General features: G+C 36.2%; 4 protein-coding genes across 12 annotated transcripts; 2 read left to right on the forward strand and 2 right to left on the reverse strand.

Annotated features, from left to right (window-relative positions):
• Nucleotides 1–30: 30 nt before the first annotated feature.
• LOC112463003 (tyrosine-protein phosphatase non-receptor type 4) lies at nt 31–6,739 on the reverse strand. 4 transcript variants are annotated; one of them, XM_025029122.1, is made up of 18 exons: nt 6,647–6,739; nt 6,193–6,295; nt 4,954–5,165; nt 4,754–4,882; nt 4,551–4,599; nt 4,255–4,422; nt 4,036–4,156; nt 3,869–3,956; nt 3,630–3,782; nt 3,314–3,546; nt 3,060–3,230; nt 2,587–2,740; nt 2,206–2,373; nt 1,939–2,114; nt 1,659–1,858; nt 1,189–1,532; nt 775–1,059; nt 31–687 (listed from the first exon to the last, which is right to left on the reverse strand). In XM_025029122.1, the coding sequence occupies exons 2-18, from the start codon at nt 6,206–6,208 to the stop codon at nt 604–606; spliced, it is 2,751 nt and encodes a 916-aa protein (XP_024884890.1). In that variant the 5' UTR covers nt 6,209–6,295; nt 6,647–6,739; the 3' UTR covers nt 31–603. The 4 variants fall into 4 exon arrangements, with proteins under 4 accessions (XP_024884890.1, XP_024884887.1, XP_024884888.1 ...); XM_025029119.1 differs by having other exon boundaries at nt 32–687; nt 2,587–2,764; XM_025029120.1 differs by having other exon boundaries at nt 33–687; nt 2,587–2,764; nt 4,557–4,599.
• Nucleotides 6,740–7,150: 411 nt separating this feature from the next.
• On the forward strand, nt 7,151–12,233 carry LOC112463007 (46 kDa FK506-binding nuclear protein-like). 5 transcript variants are annotated; one of them, XM_025029134.1, is made up of 5 exons: nt 7,151–7,224; nt 8,051–8,168; nt 8,356–8,460; nt 9,274–10,369; nt 10,542–12,233. In XM_025029134.1, the coding sequence occupies exons 2-5, from the start codon at nt 8,159–8,161 to the stop codon at nt 10,627–10,629; spliced, it is 1,299 nt and encodes a 432-aa protein (XP_024884902.1). In that variant the 5' UTR covers nt 7,151–7,224; nt 8,051–8,158; the 3' UTR covers nt 10,630–12,233. The 5 variants fall into 5 exon arrangements, 4 of the variants coding, with proteins under 4 accessions (XP_024884902.1, XP_024884901.1, XP_024884900.1 ...); XM_025029133.1 differs by having other exon boundaries at nt 7,179–7,231; XM_025029132.1 differs by lacking the exon at nt 7,151–7,224 and adding an exon at nt 7,399–7,430 and having other exon boundaries at nt 7,561–8,168.
• A 552-nt stretch (nt 12,234–12,785) lies between these two features.
• LOC112462979 (FACT complex subunit spt16) lies at nt 12,786–20,237 on the forward strand. Of its 2 annotated transcripts, XM_025029087.1 has the most exons (17): nt 12,786–13,206; nt 13,294–13,398; nt 14,092–14,256; nt 14,343–14,495; nt 14,579–14,725; nt 14,815–15,084; nt 15,187–16,473; nt 16,626–16,808; nt 16,916–17,047; nt 17,125–17,294; nt 17,386–17,569; nt 17,650–17,728; nt 17,814–17,976; nt 18,055–18,141; nt 18,387–18,452; nt 18,516–18,626; nt 18,721–20,237. In XM_025029087.1, the coding sequence occupies exons 1-17, from the start codon at nt 13,138–13,140 to the stop codon at nt 18,725–18,727; spliced, it is 3,378 nt and encodes a 1,125-aa protein (XP_024884855.1). In that variant the 5' UTR covers nt 12,786–13,137; the 3' UTR covers nt 18,728–20,237. The 2 variants fall into 2 exon arrangements, with proteins under 2 accessions (XP_024884855.1, XP_024884856.1); XM_025029088.1 differs by lacking the exon at nt 18,387–18,452.
• A 578-nt stretch (nt 20,238–20,815) lies between these two features.
• LOC112463000 lies at nt 20,816–22,246 on the reverse strand. Its single transcript, XM_025029116.1, has 2 exons — nt 22,096–22,246; nt 20,816–21,307 (listed from the first exon to the last, which is right to left on the reverse strand). The coding sequence occupies exons 1-2, from the start codon at nt 22,210–22,212 to the stop codon at nt 21,014–21,016; spliced, it is 411 nt and encodes a 136-aa protein (XP_024884884.1). The 5' UTR covers nt 22,213–22,246; the 3' UTR covers nt 20,816–21,013.
• Nucleotides 22,247–22,784: the final 538 nt, after the last annotated feature.

Consider the following 22,784-nt stretch of genomic DNA (forward strand, 5'->3'; position numbering starts at 1 on the left):
GGCAATATACGCAGATATATATAAATATATATTAATTTTTAAATTAATTATATATACGATCCATTTTAATCTACGATTAAACTTTCGTAGATATATGTTATATCTTACAATTTTTGTTATATATATATAATTAAATCTATTTTTATATTACAAATTTAGTAATAATATATCATATTACATATCATTCTTTTAAGGCTTTCTAAATACGCGTCTCATAGAAATATTTTAAATTATTATAAAGCATTAATACTCGCGACAAAAAAATATGATCACATTTTGTACAAAACAATGTTTTGCATAAAGAAATAAAATAAATCACTAAAATACTAAATAGATTTTCTGTGCATAATAAAATTAAAGAGAAATGAAAATTTTACAATAGTGTATGAAAACTGGACGTCAGTTATGTATAAATGAGAGATATACTTTACGCAGAGTAAACATCTCTGCTTTTTTTTTACTAGGATATGGTATATTAAATATATTATATTATACGTTATTGTCAAAGTATAAAACTACTTTCTAATGGCATGATCCTTGATGCAAGATGTGAGAAAAGAAATGGTATAATTACAAAATGCTGCCCATCTTGAATTTTTATTTTTATCTACTAAACTCGGGAAGTGGCTTGGCTATCCCTTCGCTATAGGCTTTATGGACTGCTTCACACACAAATCTATATTGACTCTGAAAAAAATATTTCATTCAAATAAACACAGCGATATTTTATATTATCTAAACAGATATGAATTGGTAACAATAAATAAGACTTACAGCATTCTGTATCATCATTGCTCTCTGATCTCTCATAGAGCGTACAATATCTAATGGATACACTGGTTGATTAGCTTCAATTAAACACAATGCAGTTTCCATTAAAACTAATACACCGGTTCGACCTATTCCAGCAGAACAATGCACAACCGCTGGTTCGACTATTCCAGTACGAGCTGCTCTTACGCGTTCTGTAAACGTAGTAAATTGTCGCCAATCACTAGGCACTCCGTGATCGGGCCAGCTGCAATACTGCATATGTGTTATATCTCTTTCCTCTCCAGTCTGTAAAGAGATATGTATATATGTATATAGATACCACGTGAAAATGCGCACATTATTATATTAGCCGATATTAAACCTTATATGTACTAAGGAATACAATAAATTGTGACAATATAAAGCCTTACTCACATTAACATCGCGAAGTATGAATTCTCTAAAAATAAATGTATCCTCGACATTTTCTGCGGTCGATGTAAGCGTGAGATTCCTTAACGTGAGAGTCTCATTATATCCCGGCCAGTATTGGTGGCATTTCGCACGACCACGTTCAACTAGCGTTGTGAGCATAACGACAAGTGTACTACCCGCTTCTAAAACCATTTGCCAAAAATCGGCAACGGTGGAAGACAAGGGACCCTGCGTAGCAATATACCTATTAATAATGCCTGAACCAGGTATTTCCATGTTTACATAATTGGCATTGATGTAATCTCCATTCGCAGATCCCATCAAGATTACTCGAGTAACGTCATCTATAAAAAAAAAAAAAATACACATGTACAAATTATTTCAATAGCTACTTTATTTCAGATAAATGAATATCTTTAATAATTTATTAATATAATTAATTCTTTTTGTTATAGAGTAAACTAACTTACACGGTGAAATATCCCGATAGCGATTTTTTGATTGATTTTCTGGCTTTTTCGATTCAAGTGACGTAAGTTCCGGATTTTTTCTATATAACTGCTCATATTGCGCGATAAGAGCACCGCTTGCTAGACCGTCCGCAAGCAGTAACATAGATTGGGCCAGTGCGTCAGATCCAATAGCTGCATGAGGCGCATCAGGTACATACCTTGCAATTCATTATAAATTAGATTTAGAATTAAGTTCAATATACATAGTGAGAAACAATTATAATTTGGAGTTATATACCTATAAGGCGGTTCCTCTTCGGACGTCTCGTCAGTACCAGCTAATGCATTATACAAGGCGTTAGGTCTGACGGTTAAAGTAAGTTCACCAGACCCACGATCGCGTGATTGCCGTATTAAATTTACTACGCGTTCATGCAATAAACCACTCACATCGATTCCATTGATGTAAACAACCTGCGTAAATAAAATTTGTGTTTAACAATACATAAGAAAGAAATATTAAATTATTGATGCCGATAAAAGCATGTATTAAATGATTAAGTACTTGATCTCCTTCATTCAGTTTTGGGTAACAACGATCAGCGGGTGTATTCGGTGCTACTCGCGATACTAAGATTGGCATATCCAAATCTAATCCACCTTTTACATTAAAACCAAAACGACCTTGTTCGTCTGGCGTTAGAGATATGGTTACTAAACCATCTTCTAATATCTAAAAAATAATGAAAAATATATTTATTATATATCTATACTTTTATTTGTTAGATATTATGATTCATATTCTCAACTCTCTTTATCGATAAAAGCGCGCATTTATTTCTGAGATGTTATAGTTCATATACTATAGCATCTCAGAAAAAAGCGCACATTTACCGATAAAAGTGCGTCCAGAATACGGACCTATATGTATTTTCGATACACATACTTGTGGAGCTGGTGAACTCGTAGGTTCGCTGTAGTCTGGCAAATCGTAAATATTTCTTTCCGCAGTTGTATCATCGTCTGCATAACTGAACACTCGAGATCCTAGCGCTGGAGAAAACGCTCCACCTTGTGTGTAGCTTCCTGTTATTTCTTCCCTCAAAGATAAAAAACCACCTTCACTATAAGAGGAGATAAATGAAACTAAAGATGCTAAATAAAAATAAACGTCAACTACAAGTTATTTTTACTGTTGATTAATTTTACAAGTTATATAAATCATAATGTAAAAAATTATGTTGTACATTCCAAAACAATTATCATTTCTTTCATCAAATTTAGATAAATTTCGTAAATAAAATTTTAATAATTTACTTAAGGGGATCCTTTCTATCTATTGATTACTTATGTATACTTAAAAGGAGAGGAACAGTTTTGAAATATCTTATACATATATTATTATCATATGTAACTAACTCGTCACTTGGATTTCCTTCACCCCATGCTTGACGAGGTTCACGAGCACCGAGGGATTGAACCTTATTGTCATAAGATCGTGGAGGTCTTCCAGGAGGTATTGTCAGTTTTCCTTTGTCCTCAGTAACAGGTGCCGTTGCAATAGTATGAGCAATTTTTTTACTAGGTGAACTAAATGTTTAAAAAATGATAATAAAAATCCCTGCAGAATATAGATTTGACAATATTCAACTATTGCAAATTGTTATAGTTACCGTATAAATGTTCTTTCTACACGTGCTCTATGTTTCCCATCTTCAACCGTTTGAAATTCCGTACGTCCTGAATATGTAAATCTACTACTTAAAGTAAGAGGAAACCGTTTTGGTCGCATTTTCGGACTGTGAAGTCTAAAGAAGGTATGGTGCTCAACACAGGCTTTCCACAAATTCTTGGAACTGCGATAAGTTTGCATATTAAAACCCAATAACGTGTCGTAGTTTTCAGACTGCAACATAAATTGGTTAATTCGCAAAAGTGACAAAAAAATGTTTATTCATGTTAAACTAACTAACAAGTAATGAAACTCACTTGTTCTCGTCGAAGCTGTATAAAAAACTGCTTTCTTTTAAAAGAGATTTTAACTATTTTTGACCATGAAAACACATTGATTTTTATGCCATTCTGAAATACAACCAGACCAATCGATGTAACACCTAACTGTATTTCTTTATTTGTTGAATCCTGCAAGACAAGCAAAGTATCTATGTACCTTCTATGTTTATTTTACTTTACAAAAATACTTTTCGATCTAATATATAGTTACGTACCCTTGCTTTATGTAATTCCACCCCATACATGTCTAAGCGCTTGGCATGATCTAAGAAGTTAAATTCTGCATCAGCTGGTAATTGTCCCCTATAGATAAAAAAGAATACATTTAATATTAAAGCAAATTATAAGATTTACAAGACATTGGATATAAAGATATACAAACTTGTGCAGTTTATGCAGCTCTGATATTTTCTTCTCCATTTCTTCTGTTTGACCAGGTATCAATTGCAGTTGTGAAAGATAGCCTGGCCCATGTTCCTCTGGATGATAATCTCCTAATTCAGCTGTATATGCATCAAATAAAAAGATTTAATGTATCAACTTATTTTATTGATTTGCAGTCTAAGATTAAAATTATTATATTATCTTTAAATACACTTACACTGAACTGTATAACTAGCAATTAAACAAGCAGTACTAGGTGGCAACTGAAGTTTTCCTTGAAGAATATCTCTACGTATTTGTAAATAGAACTGATATCTGGTATATTCTTCCTGCAGTTTACTAGGGTCGGATACATAAAATTTTACTTTAAAAAAGAAATGTCCGCCTGTAACAAACAAATATACATTGTATGTTTGCAGCTGTATAATATATGAGAAAGTTGATTAATGATTAGAAAATATATTTAGTTTTCATATAATTACAGATGTTTTGTTAAGAAAATAGGATCTTTACCCTTACTTCTTATCTGCTTTTTCACAGGTTTAGAAGGATCCAGCCATCTCTGCAAATATTTGTTAAAATTAATAACTTTTTAAATTAAATATTTTTTAACTATATTTTATTTACAGACAAATTTTATATATATATAATAAAAGGAAAAAATGTTTGTTATATGTAATAAAGTAAATAATCTACAACTTTTTAAGATACGTTACCATCATATCAGACGTAGGAATAGTTGTGCTAACTCCATTTTCGGCATATTGTAAACCAAAGTAATCCTTTTCAATAAGTTCTAAATGTTGAAACACTAAGTCCAATAGAACTTGTCCTTTTGCTCGTTTCTGTAATGCGTACATTCATTTTTACTTGAATATAATTTATTAGACCTTTCGAACGGATATTATAAACTTACATCTAATTGAAATGTATGCTGCGTTTCATCCAGGAAAGTAACAGTGGCTGATAAAGATTTTAGTCTGCGATTCCTCGCTAATTCAGCACCACGAACGTGGTAGCTCCCACTGGAGCCACTCAACGCTCTGCGCGATACACTCTCGATCATCTCAAATATACGAAGGCGTGTCAACCACCTTCTCGACACCACCTCTCTGCTATGCTGACCACCTGCGTTGAGAATTAAACAGATTATGTTATGTCAATATTATTATAAAAACACACAATGCTTTGCTGACAATTATTTCATATAATTCAATCAATAAAAAACTTGTAAAGAATCCTACTCTTGATCTCTTTATTTTATAAAATTTAATATAATTCATTCATATATTTAAACATAAAAGATAGAAATTAATGTTACGTCAAAATTACAACATTATTATATCCAAAAGTAATACAAACATTCAATTGTATAACCAAGGGTTAAAAATTAGTATAAATAAGTTGAAATAAATATAAAACAGCACACACAGTGATTTTAGATGTACATGTTTCATCAATATATTAAGTTGGTGCATATAAAATGTTGGATATTTGAATGAGTAATAATTAAAACATTATATTCTTTTAAAAAAAGATAGCTCATTTAAACGAAATAAGGTATAAACACGTGTTTCTTTTTAAAGTTTTATGAGCACATTAACTATAATGATCATAACTATATCAATAAACGATTAATTGTATATAAGATTGTGCTGTAAAAGTAATATGATCAAAATATTGATACAAATATTTTCAATTGGCAACAATCCGACATTTCGTATGTACCCACCTAACATTTAAAAATACATAATATTATTATTATTCAAGGTAAGCTAATATAAGCTATTTAGCTTAAGCCAAAGTTTGCTGATTATTAGTAATAAAGATTTATGAAGGCATATCTTTCTCGCACTCAAATTATTCATTAATGGATATATTTTTTATACATAAATAAATCAAGTTTTTGTTAAGATATATACTATAAACATCATAGAAAGGATTACGTTTTTCAGCTGTACTTTTCAAAATTCCTGTACACGTTTCTCTCTTCTTTCCTGTATCCCTTACTTTTTGTACTTTTGTAAAATCTGAACTATATGTATGTACCAATTGAAATCTAAGAAAGTACAGCTGAAAAGAAGTCCCCTTGCAAAAATGGCCTTATGTTAATTGGCATTTCAAATCACAAATAGATACGAAAGTATATAATTACGTTTGAGAAATGTCATTAGATACAAGTTTACCAAGATTTTGGGTCAACAGTCCAACGTGAGTTACATAATCAAATTGCCAGAATAATGTAGAACGGGAATACTCTGAAAATAATTTATATACAAAAGAGAAAGAGAGAGAGAGAGAGAGTAGGACTGCGACTAATCACTATCGCATAATTAGGTCCTGTAATTTTTCCACGACTGGCACATTGATATTGACAGGTAGATAATATTTATATGTTTACATATAATTACTGTAATAGATAAATAAAAGAAACATATACATGAAATTATTCGAACAACAATTGTATAATGATACCGCAGGGATATTATTGTACCGTCGGCATGCAAAATCATTCCTCGACCAGGCGCACGACCGGTCGGAGCAAAAAATGCTCCGCGAATAAATTTAATTTGAGATTCGGCAAGTACAAGCCGACTAAATATACTCACATTCATGATACGTGCGACACGTTTCACGGGCGATCGCCGTGAAGCCCTGTACGCGGGACACGATAAATTGTTCCAAGCGTACATACGAGCCCGGGGGCCGCGCTCCCCTCAGAACAGCATTGGACTCTCGGGCGATACGCGCACAACGGGCTCCTTCTCATAATTGCGCGGATCCGAGCGCGGCCCGAACGGCGTGGATGCGCAGCATGACTCTCCGTCGTCGTCGTCGTCGTCGTCGGCGGCGGCTGCGGCGATGGCAGAGCAACACGGCTGTCGCGCGTTCGTTACACGGCGCACAGGCAAAAATCGCAAATCGCACCTCGCGCGACGCCCGCACGGCGTGCAAAATTTCTAATCCACCACTTTCCACGGCCCCGCTTCTCTCATTCTTACCAACGTATAAGGTAAACGTCGGAGCGGTCGGAGTCGGCTCCGTCCGGCGAACGGCTACGGGGGACGGGGGCGCGTGCAGACGCGTGCGGCGTGCAGCGACGTTGAATCAATCGCGGATAAAAGGCATTCCGCGCGGACGGGGGCTTACAAAAATATACGCGCTATATAATGCGGGATCTATTCAGGTGCGGCGTACGTATATATACGCGCATACATATGTATATACGTATGCATATGTGTGCGAATGAAATGAAAGCTAAGTAGCGCGCATGAAACAGCCGTGTTTTGCGAGTTTTGTTGTGGAGCGAGGGCTCTTTAATCGGTCTCCAACATCCCGATTACGCGAGAAACGTTTGACGTTTGACGCTTTAGTAGAAAACGCGGTTGTCAGGTATTTTGTGTGTGTGCATATATGTGCATATGTATGAACATATGTAGGGCGCACGCACGAATGCATCTGTGTGCGTAGCAGAAGGAGATCAAGCACATATATGTATGTATATATAAAACAAAAATGATAGTTCAAGGGTATACATAAAGGCAGTAGAGCGTGCTGTCGTCGGCCGTGCTAGTAATTTTTGGGCCACGATCGTGCCGGTGCCAGTCCTTTCTCATTACGAGAATCCGATTGGTAGAGTGAGAAACGTGCGCCAATCGCAAGAGAGTGTCCGTAAAATTCGTAGATCTGTTTGTTTAGAATCTTTTCTCTCTCTCTCTCTACCCAACGCTCGCAAGCAACACGAACAAACCTGTTGTTGTTGGCGCTACCACGCATGCGCAGAATCTTTCTCGTTTGACAAGAGATAGGCTGCGTTCGGAAACATCACCCGAGTACACACGGGTATACTCCCTTCTCCTTCTAACTCGCTGAGATAGAAAGAGAAGGGAGTATAATCGGGTGCACTCGGGTGACGTTTCCGAACACAGCCATACCACCTCCGCTGCACGTGACCACGCGGGCAATAAATTCGAAGTATTCGAACCCGGTCGACCGCATTTGTTTGGTGATAGTCATCCAGGACGGACAAACTTCGCTTTCTTGGGCCGGCCAGTCTTCCGTTTTAACTTGGAGTCTTGGAGGATTCTAGATTCTACGACGAGCTCATAAAATCAGTCAACATGCTTTGGTGTAAGGCACACAAAAATTTATTCTGTAAATGCTAATAAAATCCGTGAATATCGCAGCCAGCGGTCGCTATGTTCCGTCCGCTTTGGAATCGAGGAATCTGGCCGCACGTGTCGACTGCGTCGAGACGAAAATCGTGAAAGAGCTCTCGTGACGTTACGCCTAATTCCGCGTGTTACTTGTATTACAGCATTGGTGATGCAGTCGCACAAGAAGTACTCGCAGCGGGTGGAAGAGCCGTTCCACGTGACCATGGCGAGTCTGGACATCACGAAGACCGGTAAGATATATCAAGGTCGGTTACGACGCTTCCGTGAAATCCCAACAGCATACCTGAAACCCGCTCTGTTTCCATCTTAATACGTCACACCACGTGTACGGCCGGTGTACGTCTTTACATCTTACGTCGCGCGTAACGGCGTGCACGTGGTGCGAGTTCGAACGCCGTTAAAAGCATAAACACTGTGAGAATCGGCAATAAAATATAACAACAAATACAGTCCGAAAAAACCTTGCCCTGAGGGCGTTAATTTTTTTCATTTTATTTCGCTTGGTAGTGAAAGTATTTTCCCAAAACTTGACCCCTCCTCCTCCTCCTCTCTAATGTCGTTTCAAGAGAGAATAGATTAAGGATCTGTTTTTCTATTGCTGTACTAGCTTCAAGAATTATTCACGCACTAAAACGTGAGAGTCTCGTATGTACGTTTCTCACGCTTCGATGTATGACTGCGTTATTTACTGTCAGTATTGAAAATGTACAGTGCGCGTGACATGCACACTTCTCGAACTAATGCAGCCAGTGGAGCAATAGAAAAGACTCCCAAGATTTCAGCAAGTCAGGATAAATGTGCATTGTATCGGATGTTTTTTATTTGCATCGCGAATTGTATCCCGCGCGACAATGGCTGCGTTCAACAGAGAAAGCTTTGCAACTGTTGTAAAATTTTCGTGAATTTGACGAGTGTTGTACTCTTAGCTCCGGTCAAAATTAAAAGCGTACACAAAAAAATCAGATTCACGACTTTTACAACTTGTTGCAAAACAGTTTTCCCTGCTGAACGCAGCCAATTGTGCTTGAAAATCCTTATCGTCTCTTTTTTTTTCACAGATGATCCTGTAACACAAGTAATGGTGGTTTTTGGCGGGAATACAACGAGATATCTGCTTTGCTCTTTAAGCAAGAAGAACGTGTGGCAAGTACCGCTCAACTTACACATGGAAAAGGGAACTTTTATAACACTTTCATGCAACGGCGGAGGTTACGTACACTTAACTGGGTATTACAAAAATCCGAAGTTAAGCGATCCGAGCGCTGTGATATCGAAAGTTATATCTGCGCATATACATGAAGGCCTAAATACTATAGACGACACAAAGGACTATTTGAAACAGAACCGTGAGAAAGTGGAATACCAAAGAATAATACACGGATCCTGGCTGGTACAAAAGATAAATGCAGAAGAAGAAAACCAAGAAAATGGAAGAAAAACCAAGTCGAAAAGAAAAGCAAATTCTCAGGAAGACCAGGCAGCAAAGCGCACGAAACCGTCGGCTAACTCCAATGAGAATCGCAGTAATGATGATAATTGTGATCAGAATATAGAAAATTTAGGAAAACTTATTGAGAATAATAATTATTGCGCTGAACATGGGGACAACTCCGATTGCGATGAGAACGAGGGCGACTCAGATTACGATGAGGAAGAGGACGAGTCTGATTACGATGGTTATTCCAGTAGCTTTTATAGTAATACTACTTATATGTCAACATCATCAGGCAGTGATAATGATGAAATCAAGATGCAAAGTGAAGAGGACACATCTCAAGGGGAAGAAAAAAATGAAAAACAGAAGCAAGAGAAGAAAGTAACCGGAGAAGAAGCTGTCGAGAAACAGAAAGATAAGAAGAGAAAGAAACGGGAGCAGCGAGGAAGTAATAAATGGGTTTTGTCGAGTGGTGTACGAGTGAAACGGCTAAAACCTGGCACCGGCAAAGTCGCGGAAGTGGGCAAATTTGTCACAATTTATTATTTGGCTTGTTTCATGCTTGGGGTTGAAGTAACAGAGCTCAATCATTGCTTAGATGGACGTGGCTTCAGATTTAAACTCGGTACGGGTTATGTGCCCCACGGTGTGGATGAAGGAATAGTTGGAATGAAAGTTGGCGAAAAACGTCGTCTTCTAATACCACCGAGAATGATAGGGTATGTATAGCATTCACTTATGCCGTTTGATTATGCATTCCAATTCGTTTCACGGTTCTATATTTTAATGAGGGTTATCTTCACAATTTTTTTTTCAATTTCTTTAATCAAATATGATGGCTGTCACATTATTTTGAAAATTATGTAAATTTCGTACATTTTTCTTTTACAGAAAAATTTTACGATCTGGAGGCGCTAAACTACGTGTCCCTCCTTGTTCCACACTTGTATATGACGTCGAACTTATAAAAATCGAGTAAATATTAATAATCTAGATAATTCTTGTAAATAGTTTAAGGATCTTTTTTTAAATACGTTTCTCACGACTACTACCTCAATAGGATAAGAGACATTTTTTTATCTTGTGTTTTAATCTTATTTACGTAAAGGCAAGAAATATTTTTTTAGGAAAGCGAATAAAACAAGAAAAAAGAAAACGTTTTATATAAAATTATCTATATGTTTCTTGATACTAATAGCCGTTGCACAATGCTAGGCAATAGCGGTAGGCGATAGCGATAGCGTCAAAATACAAATATATCGTAGACTCGAAACATTTTAAAACTGGAAACGCGTGTCTCAGCATAAATCTGAATGCTGATTAGTTGGCTATAAGGCGATAGATACAGAATTCATCAGAAATTTCATCGCTATCGTCGCGTTGTGCAACGGCCATAACTTGGTATTAACTATCGACGTATCTGCTTTTTGTATCTCAAAAAATATTTGTCAAGTCTAAAGATTATCATATATAATTTATAAAGTAAATAAATATTTTTAAGTTCCTATAGATTTTAGTCAATCATCGATAAGATAGCGTTTATGAGAATTGTTCAGAATAAATGATCATGATTATTAATTGGTAAACTCTTAAATTATTGAAGAGATAATAAACATCGACTGTCTCAATGATATTTTTGTAAATATCACTGATTACCTCATGATGTAACATTAAATTTACAATTTATCTTTATGGATGTTTAATAAATTAATATTTCTCTATAATGCAATTAGATTGTAGAACCGTTCTTTTTCTATAGTTACCATTCATATGGACAGTACAACATGGACAATAGCAATTAAATGCAAATTTAAATAAAGTACTTCACATTGTAGATAAATATACATATAAAACATCCAAGTAATAAGTCATAAATTTAATGTCATAGATTGACCGTTAAAACTTTGGCAGTCACAGGAAGGTTGATAACAGAAGATTGATCTTGGTGTTTAGTATTAAGTAAACTATGTTTATAAATCTTCAATAGTAATATGTTATTTTGATATTTTAACACGCGCATTTTCTAGAATTTCTATTGCTCCAAATTACATATTAGAGCATTAAAGCAGTATGAAAGTAAAATGCATAACAGTTTATATACATTATATATTTATTATATTATACATGAAATGATTATGTTCCGTTGAATGAATCTGTCATATGTGCATACGTATATGTAACAAAAATTTTTTGCAAACTGCACAACCAATAGTCTTCATACAATTCAATATGTGCTAATACACTAACAGAATATATATATATTACCACGTACAGAATTACATAATTTAATTAATCGAAATAAGCGAGATTACTTATTTCTTAGTCCAATCATATGCAAATTGATCAATGTCCTACGCGATTCCCAGACATGTCAGTAGAATATATTCAAACTACAAACTTTTGATTGTTCAACAAAATGTAAGTGTCCAAGTAATAAGTACATGTCGATTGAGCAAACCGTGTGTCCCGGCGAAAAGACTGCTCCTCGTTCGCTTTTCTTTACCGGGTTGCTTTTTTCTTTCCACGACAGGGTACACGTCTCGTTGTTGCTTTCCTTTATCAAATCTGGACACGGTTGATCCTTCTCGGCCTGTCGTCCCTTATTATCCCTCAACTGCCTCTGTCTCTCACCACTTGACCAGTAACGGTTGTATAAGGAACCTCAATATATATTAGGATTACAGGAACCACAAAGCATGGCACGCACACCATTCCGCGTCCAACTTATTTTTACGATCTAAAATTATAAAGAAAAGCAATATTTTCTTTGTTTATAGAGAGACAGAAAATGACGGATATATCCAGCATTCGATTGCGTTCAGAAAGCCCCCACGCGGATGACCGATAGAGGGATAGGTGGAAAACGCTGGGCGTGCGCACGAGCAGTCATGGCGTCACGACACTACGCTTGCTACGCAGTACGCATTAGATCCCTTCCCAGCAGGCGTTTCAAGTGATTCCGTGAAAGCGAGGCGCCGATTGGTTGGCGCGCGAGTCGCGCATTGTTCCCTTGTTCCCTAGCGTTGGCGCGCGGCGAGGAAGGACGCTCCAGCCAATCGGCGCCTCGCTTTCACGGCGCTGCTGCGCGGGACGCGTTCCTCACTTCCCCGTGCGTGAGAGCGACGCGAGCGTCACGTCACGATTCGCGGCATCCGTAGCGTTGCGTGTTGCGTGTGTGTGGTTGCGGGGTTTGGTTATAAATCCCGCCATCTCCGCGTTTGTGTGGTCGCACGAGCTCACGGTGTCCGTCGCGGTCTCCGTCGGCGGTTGTAACTCGCGAAATAAAATCGATCTGTGTATCCCGGCGCGCGAATTCACCGAGAAAACCGGGAGGGAAGATGTGATAAACGCCGAGGCGCTACGTATACGCGTCTTCTGAATGTTTTGTTCCCCCCCCCCGCCCGCTTACGACGCAGGCGTTGATTATAATTTAGCGTTTTGAAGAAGGCGAAGGTGTCCGCGTGAGTAAAAATCCACCGCCGAAATCATGGCAAACGTGTCCCTCGACAAGGACATGTTTTTCCGGCGCATGAAGCGCCTGTACGCCGCGTGGAAGGTAAGCGTGCCTGGAAATCGCGTGCACGCGAAATCCCGGCAACCGAGAACTGTTGCGTTATCTTGTACAATCTTTTATTTTCAACAGGACGGCGAGGTCGGCACCGACGACAGTTTCAGTAAAATGGATTGTCTCCTTTCCGCCGTCGGCACTGACGAGGATATCGTTTACAGCAAGTCCATAGCGTTACAGGTGTGTGTGTGTGTGTGTGTGTGTTTAACCTTCCTATACCCGCGCATTGGTCTGTCAGACCGACGATATACGTTTGCCTTGTTGTTTTTTTTTTTTAATGGAAAACAAGGCAAACGTATATCGTCGGTCTGACAGACCAATGCGCTTCTTCTTCTTCTTATATTTGTATTGGCTCCTGCCTCTAATACGAGGTCAATATGGCCAGCATTTGCCTCTGTTTGTGTGTTTTTCACTGTTTGATTACTATACGGTTAAGTGGCGGTCTAAAAGGCAATTGCAAGCAGACAGTATCAGTCGCAATATTTTAAAAAATTTTTTTGTTTGGGCGGAACACGTCCGAACACGTTAAAACGTGTCGTCCGTGTCTTACAGACCAATGCGCGGGTATAGGAAGGTTAAGAATTTGAAATTTGAAAACTGAGAGGACTCTCCTCTCTCCTCGCTATGAGTATCTTGTAAAATAGACGCAACATGTGTGCTAATTTCTCCAAGACTCCGGACATTTATCGTCCTTTGTGTATCTTGAATTATTTATTCACTCGAAAAGGACGTTACGTAATAAGATTTTATACTTAATATTTGTCACAGATATATCAATGACCGAAAATTAACTTACTGGAAATGTTCAATATAAGATAGACTGTTTTATTTTTATTGATTCAGAAATAAACGTATGAATGTGCTTTGTTTTAGACATGGCTGCTTAGTTACGAACTTACGGATACTATAATGTTATTGGCAGAGGATTCCATCAACTTCTTGGCCAGTAAGAAGAAAATTGAATTTCTGAAAAAGGTGGAAAATCAGAATTCCGAGGATACAGGAGTACCATCTGTGAAATTATTTGTGAGAGATCGGGTATGTATGTCGCACGACTTGTCTAAGAACAATTTTATTATCGAACACGTCGGTAGCATATTAAGGAGTACTTAAATATCTTGCAGACTGACGAGGACAAGGCAAATTTTGGAAAACTCATCGAAGTGATGAAGCAAAGTAAAAAAGGCAAAACTTTGGGAGTGTTTTCGAAAGAAAATTACCCAGGTGCTTTCATGGATGCATGGAGAGCCGCTTTAAAGAACGAATCTTTTGATACGGTGAGCAGGCAAAACGATAGAAAGTTTTACTACGTGTAGAAGTTGAAAAAGTGTAACGTCTTTATCTTCGTGTGATTATACAGGTTGACGTAAGTGCTGCAGCTGCTTATGTCATGTGTCCAAAAGAAGACAGTGAGATAATTACCATAAAGAAAGCTTGTCTGATATCAGTGGACGTTTTCACCAAGTATCTTAAAGATCAGATAATGGAGATCATAGACTCGGATAAGGTATATTTTCTACAATTTTACATGAGCTGTATTTGTAAATAAAGACGGAACGTGGATAGAAACATTGCAGTTATATATTTCAATTTTAGAAAGTTAAACACTCAAAACTGGCAGAAGGTGTAGATACAGCTATCACAAATAAGAAGTATGTAACTGGAGTAGATATTACACAGGTAGATATGTGTTACCCTGCAATTATACAAAGCGGTGGAAATTATTCGCTTAAATTTAGCGCTGTTAGTGACAAAAATACTACTCTTCACTTTGGTGTTATTGTTTGTTCATTGGGAGCACGTTACAAATCCTACTGTTCTAACATTGTGAGAACTCTGTTGGTTAACCCCACAAAAGCAATTGAGGTATGTAGAAAATACAGAAACATTACAACAGATAAATACCTGTATTGTTGAAATAAAATTACAGACATTTTTAATATTATAATTTATAATATATTGTTACAGGAAAATTATAATTTTTTGTTACAATTGGAAGAAGAGATCTTGAAAAAGTTAGTTGCGGGAACAAAAATAAGTGAGGTATACGAGGCTGGTATTAAATTTGTAAAAGATGAGAAACCAGAAATGCTGAATCATTTGACCAAAAATTTTGGATTTGCTATGGGCATTGAATTTAAGGAAAGTTCTTTGCTGTTGGGCCCGAAAATTCATGCGGTAGCTAAGAAGGGCATGGTATTTAATGTTAATGTCGGTCTTGCAAATCTTGCTAATCTAGACGCAACGGATAAGGAAGGAAAATCATACGCCCTTTTCATAGGCGATACAGTTATAGTGAACGAGGGACAACCCGCTACTAATTTAACGCCATCAAAGAAGAAGGTGAAAAATATAGGCATATATGTGAAAGATGAGGAAGATGAAGAAGAAGAGGGAAGCGGAAAAGAAAATGAGCCAAAGCCAGAGATCTTGGGACGTGGAAAAAGATCGGCCGTAATAGAGTCTAAATTGAGAACAGAGCATAGTTCAGAAGAGAAGAGAAAGCAACATCAGAAAGAGTTAGCACAACAGTTGAATGAAATTGCTAAGGCTCGATTGGCCCAGCAGTCCGGTGGTAAAGAACAGGAGAAGATACGTAAATCAACAGTATCGTACAAAAGTTTGAGTCATATGCCACGCGAAACGGAAGTCAAGGAGTTGAAGTTATATGTGGATAAGAAATATGAAACTGTGATCTTACCCATTGCTGGTATTCCAGTACCTTTCCACATATCAACAATTAAGAACATTTCACAGTCAGTAGAAGGAGATTATACGTACCTTAGAATAAACTTCTTTCATCCTGGCGCAACCATGGGACGAAACGAAGGTGGATCTTACCCTCAGCCTGATGCAACATTTGTTAAGGAGGTAACATATCGAAGCACAAATACCAAAGAGCCCGGCGAGATCTCCGCACCGTCGTCAAACCTAAATACAGCCTTTAGGCTAATTAAAGAAGTCCAGAAGAAGTTCAAAAATCGAGAGGCGGAAGAAAGAGAAAAGGAGGATCTTGTGAAGCAAGATACCTTAATATTATCACAGAATAAAGGCAATCCAAAGTTAAAGGACTTATATATTCGGCCGAATATTGTTACAAAAAGAATGACGGGTGGTTTAGAAGCGCACACGAACGGATTCCGCTATACTTCAGTTCGCGGTGATAAAGTGGACATACTTTATAATAACATTAAGAACGCTTTCTTCCAGCCATGCGATGGTGAAATGATTATACTACTTCATTTCCATTTAAAGGTATGTATCATATTGTTATCTTAAACAAATATTTTTTAATATCTTATCATGTAAGAGAGTGATATTAATTTTTAATGAAGAATATGTGAATTGCATATCTATATCGTCAATATGTGAGTACATATCTAAAAATATTATGTGTATTTTTTCAGCATGCTATTATGTTTGGTAAAAAGAAACATGTAGACGTGCAGTTCTATACCGAAGTTGGAGAAATTACTACAGATTTAGGTAAACATCAACATATGCATGATCGCGACGATCTCGCAGCTGAACAGTCGGAACGAGAACTGAGACATAAATTAAAAACCGCTTTTAGAAGCTTTTGTGAAAAGGTGTGTATAAATTTGACTTAATTAACTTATTGCTTATTGATTTACTATTATTATTGATTTTACATTTATTTCTATTACTTAACGATTCTTGTCTGCGTTGTATAAAGGTTGAAAGCGTGACAAAGCAAGAGATAGAATTTGATACACCGTTTCGAGACTTGGGATTTCCTGGTGCACCATACAGGAGTACTGTCTTACTTCAACCAACTAGTGGATGTTTGGTTAATCTCACAGAATGGGTAATTCATCTTGATAAAACTAAGTTAATATTTTCAAGGCAAAGAGAATATTACATTAATATCATGTTCGATTTTAGCCTCCATTTGTCATTACCTTGGAAGATGTTGAATTGGTTCATTTTGAAAGAGTACAATTTCACTTAAAGAACTTTGACATGATTTTCGTTTTCAAAGATTATCATAGAAAGGTAGCGATGGTAAACGCCATTCCTATGAACATGTTGGATCATGTCAAGGAATGGTTAAAGTAAGTGACATTATTTTATGTACAAAGTTGACAGCCTTTATATTAAACAGTATAATTTACATAATTATTAAATTTATAATTTCTTGTTTAGTTCGTGTGACATTCGATATTCGGAAGGTGTCCAGTCTTTGAATTGGACAAAGATAATGAAGACTATAACAGATGATCCTGAAGGATTCTTTGATAGCGGAGGATGGACATTCTTGGATCCAGAAAGTGACGCTGAAAATGAAGAAGTTGAAGATGAAGAAGAGGAAGAAGATGATGCATACGAGGTTCGACATTTATACAAATAAGATTTTCTGAAAACATAGGACTGATAAATATATTTTATATATATTTAATTTATTTACAGCCATCCGATTTTGAGAGCGAGGAAGAATCTGATGATGATTCTGAATATTCCGAAGCTTCTGAAGATGACGATAGTGAAGGTTCTTTATTCGCAATTGTATTATTTTGTATTTATTTTCTAATTTATTCATTTTTCTTATGCATTTTTTACGTTTTTTTAAGAAGAAGAGTTAGACAGTTCTGAAGAATCGGGTAAAGATTGGTCGGATTTGGAAAGAGAAGCGGCCGAAGAGGACAAAGAAGGGGATATTCGTTATCATGACGATTATAGTTCTGGCAAAAAGAAGAAAACGAACCGAAGACAAACTCCATCTCCTTCAAAAGATAGGTAGGCATAGATGTATTTGATAATTCAATGTACTTATTGAATATTGACTTCAAATATCTATTCTTTGTTTCATATAAGACATAACTCTAAGCACAAGGGTTCCTCGAACTCAAAGAGTAAAAGTTCATCCAACAGTAAAGATAAACGATCACCGGACAAACACAGGTAAATATAATCCCTTAGAGAGCCGATTTCACAGTCTCCGATTAATGTGATCCTCCGATTAAATTCACTCTGCATCTCTTTCTAACTGTCCCCCTAGAAAGAGACGAAGAGTGAGTTTAATTGGAGGATCAAGTTAATCGGAGACTGTGAAATCGGACCTATAGTTTACAAATAGTAGATATTTCCACGTAAAATAAATTTTCCTGTTGCGAAATTATATCGAGTTTTGTGCTTGATAATTAAAGAACGGATCGATCACGGAGTGGGGGCTCGCACAAGAAAGGGTCTCCTTCCAAATCATCCAAACACAGGTGATTACCGACAAGTTTTATGTTTTTGATGTTACTATAATTGAAATTGATTTGTTTGTTTAGTCCCAAAAAGAGTGATAAACACGATAAAAATAAGTCGCATTCTTCGTCCAGCGGCAAGAAACGTCCTCGTGAACGGAGCTCTGAAAGAAGCGACCGATCTAAGAGATCTAAGTAAGTAATAACTAATAGATAATAATATATAATAAATAGTACTCGTAATGATTTTAAGTACTTGGTTACATGTTTAACTATCAAATTTTTACAGGAAGTAAATGAAGGAGGTCTGCACAGTGAGAAAAGAGCACACAGGAAATTACTGCAAATACCATGCTGATTCCAAGTAAAGCTTTCTTAAGATATAGCAATTTGTAAGAATAGTACATTTTCTTGCATTGAGTGAGCAGAGCAGAAACGAATCAATTAGTGTTATATTTTAAATAATTATTTTTTTTTGCCGTTCGAGTATTTTACGTTCGTACGCACTTAGTTTCTTGTAGTACGTAAAAACTTCACTTAAAACAATGGTGTATTAATATCCTCATATTTCTGATATTTGAGATTTCAAGTGTACATAATAAAATTTTGTATGAAGTCAAAATGCGTAGGGATGTATGCGTATTATATTTTAATTTTGTTTGTTATATTTCTTCGACAAAGTTTCGGGTAGAATATGACTTTTCGTTTTTTGTAATTTGTGCACATTTAATATTAATATAGTTTCTAAGATTAAGTATATCTCATTCCATCTCTTATTCGATAATATATAAGAGGACTTGCATTATAAATATATGTCTCATAAGTTTTCCGTGACACATACAAGGTATAAAGACAAATGAATTAATGAGATAAATTTGGAGTATTTCTTGTTATAAAGAAGTATTGGGGTTTAGAAAAAGACATGTCATGGCTTGCCATGATGTCTTAGAATGTATGAAAGATACTCAAATTTGCATCAGTACTGATAAGAAATATAATATAGAACAGCATTAATATATAAGCATTTCCGATGGAGCTTAATTATTATGGATGGTAAAGAAAATATAACAATAGAAATGCAAGACAATGTACTACTAATAAATGCGATTCATCACGTTATATGGGTCCTGATAGTTTTTCTTCATGCTTACTAAAAATTTAAAATCTGCGTACTTTAAAGTGTTGTCATTGGATTTATAATTATAATACTTAATATTATTTGAGAAAACAATACGTCTTATATGACTTTTTGTATGCTTTGGTTACTCAGAGAGGTGGAAATACACTTGCAATTCCCCTCGTCGAGCCCATGCATTATGTGTGTACGCTGAGAAACAAGAGGATCATTGATTCGAAAGATGAAGAAAGCCGAAATGAATCGGAAATTGGTCAAAACTCATTTACATAGTTCTCAGATTTGTACTTTAACATAATAACACCGTGTTTAAGTTATTTAACATTAATGTAAATGTCATTTGTGGTTTTTATATTTCAAAATGTATGTAATGTTGATACATAAAAGTGATTGTTTTTATTAAAACGCCCCACTTACTCGTGAACGAAATTCATCATTATTATACGATAGTGTTATATACTTCTAGAAAAACATATGATCTGAGTACAATGTATGTGCGAGAAATTGCAGGAAAAAAAACGATACAAGAAACACTAATTATGGTAACTATTTTTTATTAAACTTTTGTAACAGATAGCATAAGATGATCAAAACTGTATATTGTTATATAACGACTTTTCTGATAGATTTAACCCATTTACATACGCACGGCTGTGTATATATATATATATGAAAGAAAGTGAAAGTACCACACAAAAAGTATGAATCGAGACCTTCCGTTCTCAATATAGATATGTATTATAATAATGAGACAATAAAATTAGCAGAGCAGAAAACGGAAAACGTGATCTCATAACCCCGTCGTCGTGTCTTGATTATGCTGAAATTTCCGATCTAGCTGTGTCATGTAATAAACGGCAGAACGGAAAAGCCATGTTCAGTAACACGGTGAATAGAGGTGAAAGTACGCTTCTTCGATGAGTAGTTCTGCAACTTTCTCTATGATATATCGCTAGCATACATAATTCAAACTAAGAGATCCTTACAAGAATACATGATTAATTTCACGATTTGCAAACTGCGCGTTTTGAGGAATGCCAATTTTAACGCTAAATAGTTTATGGCGCTATCACAAGACCAATGACATTACGAGAGATATAAGCACACTAAGTACTTTATTATAAAATACATTATTATATTTACTTCTTCGCGTACTGCAAATATATCGACGTCATCGATAAATTATTCTCTATCTATGAACGAATGTGTAAGATGTAATCGCAAGCAGAAGATAAACACATATACAAGCTATTTTCTCATACATTTATTTATGAAAAGTAAAAATTCTTTCTACATCATAAAAAGAATTTTGTCAAACATAAAAGCAAGATACAAAAGCGAAGGAAACAGCTGTTCATAAATACTTTTCTACAAAGGCACTTAGAATATGATTATTTTTTACACGACGATGACGACAGATGACAACGACAATGCAAGAGGAGAGAATTTAATTTCGACCTATTTGATCGATCTGGGTCTGAAGATTGTTCACCACTTCGGGTGGCACGTGTTCGCCCAGGATCTCGAAGAGATTGATCCTCTGGTCTCCGGGGATTGATTCGTAAGCGGCCAGTTCGATGCCCTCTTGGACCTTTTGTATGGTCGCATCCTTGGGGATGAGATAGGTGTTCTGAGCTTGCCGTATCGCCTCATTGCTAAAGATTTGCCCGTCTTTCTGTGGGTACGCCGTAATCACACCCACCAGAAGCAACGTGGCTAGAACTACGGTGTGAAATCCCATCTGGAGAGAAATAAGATAGATGATTATTAAACAGCATTTACTTAATGAACGGTTAAAAAACATAAAATTCAAAGGCTTCGAAATATATGCAAGTAATTATAGGATGAAGACTTCAAAGAAACTATATGATATATATATATATATGATCTCTTGCAGAGAGTTTCGCAACTCTATGCATAATTCATCAGCTTCGCGTCACGCTCGGGACAAAAATTATGAAGCAATTTAAATATTACGTGAACGTAAGATTGTTATCGTGTAAAATGCGGAGGAACGAGATGCCAGTTGTTGGCGAGAGTTTTGTGTGTATCGAAAGTGTTGTTCGAAGAGCGTTGGTCCGATCTCTCCTTAATGGTCGAGGTCGCGAAAATGGAACAACGTTCACGGAGAATTTCGTTGCGCGAAATAAAAACTTGTGATCCGATATAACACAACGGATATTCCGAGATAAAAATATTATTTTTATAGAAATTTATAGGCATGGTTTATATTGCGCGATATCAAAATTAATATTTCTGACTTAAATTTGGAGTTATAAAAAATGTGAATATTAATGAAGAGAGAAATATATGACACGTTAAAATTTTGTACGTTTATTTATTTTTTTTCTCAAAACGTGTGCTTTGCACTTCAAGCGCAATAAAGTTTAAAAAGGTAAAAAATAGAACTATAATTGAGTAGCAGTGAAATACTACATATACGCAAAATTTGGTCGAAAATGAAGTTCGCTTTTTTTCTAAACAAGGAAACAACATGGGGTTCTTTACTATGTGGAATGTGGTACTCACGTTGAAAATGCGTTTCACAATCGAGCCACTCCGAAACGAAACTAAGCGCGCTGCAACGCGGGTTGCTTTTATACCGCAGATGCGTGGTGGCAGAAGAGCGGTGAATGCCACTCCCATCCTCCTCAAGGAAGACTTACCGTCCAAGCTTCAAACTATACGAATATTCGTCACATATTATGTATGTATTTCGAGGAATGGAAAAAAGTCTTAAAGGAAAAATTATGAAGAAACATACAAAAGATAAAAGATAAAAAAGAAACAAAGATATAGAGAGAACGAAAGTGAAAATTACAGGTGAAAAAATATAGTTATAGACATAAATATTTTCACTTGTATTTTTATATACTTATGTCATACGCGGATATCAGATAAAGACGACATATAAATATTCTTACGTTTAATATTTTGTTTGTAATTCAATGTATCTTTTTGCAAGCGCATAGATTTATAATAACATTTTTGGATATTACATCGAAAACGTTTCATTGTTTATGCAAATCAAACTAGAGTAAATGCTTAGGAACCAGTTGTCGCGAAAAATCGACGACGTAAATCTTCGGGCCATTTCACTCGGTATACGTTCTCGAGGAACGTCGTGCGACCTGCTATGAATATCGGTGCCCCATTGACCAATATACGACACAGACAAGATTTGCTGTTACCTGTATCGGCCGAAGAGTTTCACTTTT

The sequence above is a fragment of the Temnothorax curvispinosus genome, unplaced genomic scaffold (genome assembly GCF_003070985.1).
Source record: "Temnothorax curvispinosus isolate PA1 unplaced genomic scaffold, ASM307098v1 QBEX01012990.1, whole genome shotgun sequence".
In the NCBI taxonomy this organism is placed as follows: Eukaryota; Metazoa; Arthropoda; class Insecta; order Hymenoptera; family Formicidae; genus Temnothorax; species Temnothorax curvispinosus.

Coding starts and splice junctions, on each gene's coding strand:
- LOC112463000 (XM_025029116.1), bottom strand. CDS start 22,212: ATGGGAGTGGCATTCACCGCTCTTCTGCCACCACGCATCTGCGGTATA. Junction 21,308..22,095: donor TTGTGAAACGCATTTTCAAC/GTGAGTACCACA, acceptor ATTTCTCTCCAG/ATGGGATTTCACACCGTAGT.
- LOC112462979 (XM_025029087.1), top strand. CDS start 13,138: ATGGCAAACGTGTCCCTCGACAAGGACATGTTTTTCCGGCGCATGAAG. Junction 14,257..14,342: donor AATTATTTGTGAGAGATCGG/GTATGTATGTCG, acceptor AATATCTTGCAG/ACTGACGAGGACAAGGCAAA. Junction 16,474..16,625: donor TACTTCATTTCCATTTAAAG/GTATGTATCATA, acceptor GTATTTTTTCAG/CATGCTATTATGTTTGGTAA.
- LOC112463007 (XM_025029134.1), top strand. Junction 8,461..9,273: donor GACCGGTAAGATATATCAAG/GTCGGTTACGAC, acceptor TTTTTTTCACAG/ATGATCCTGTAACACAAGTA. Junction 10,370..10,541: donor ATACCACCGAGAATGATAGG/GTATGTATAGCA, acceptor TTTCTTTTACAG/AAAAATTTTACGATCTGGAG.
- LOC112463003 (XM_025029119.1), bottom strand. Junction 3,957..4,035: donor GAGCTGCATAAACTGCACAA/GTTTGTATATCT, acceptor TTTTATCTATAG/GGGACAATTACCAGCTGATG. Junction 2,374..2,586: donor CGAGTTCACCAGCTCCACAA/GTATGTGTATCG, acceptor ATTATTTTTTAG/ATATTAGAAGATGGTTTAGT.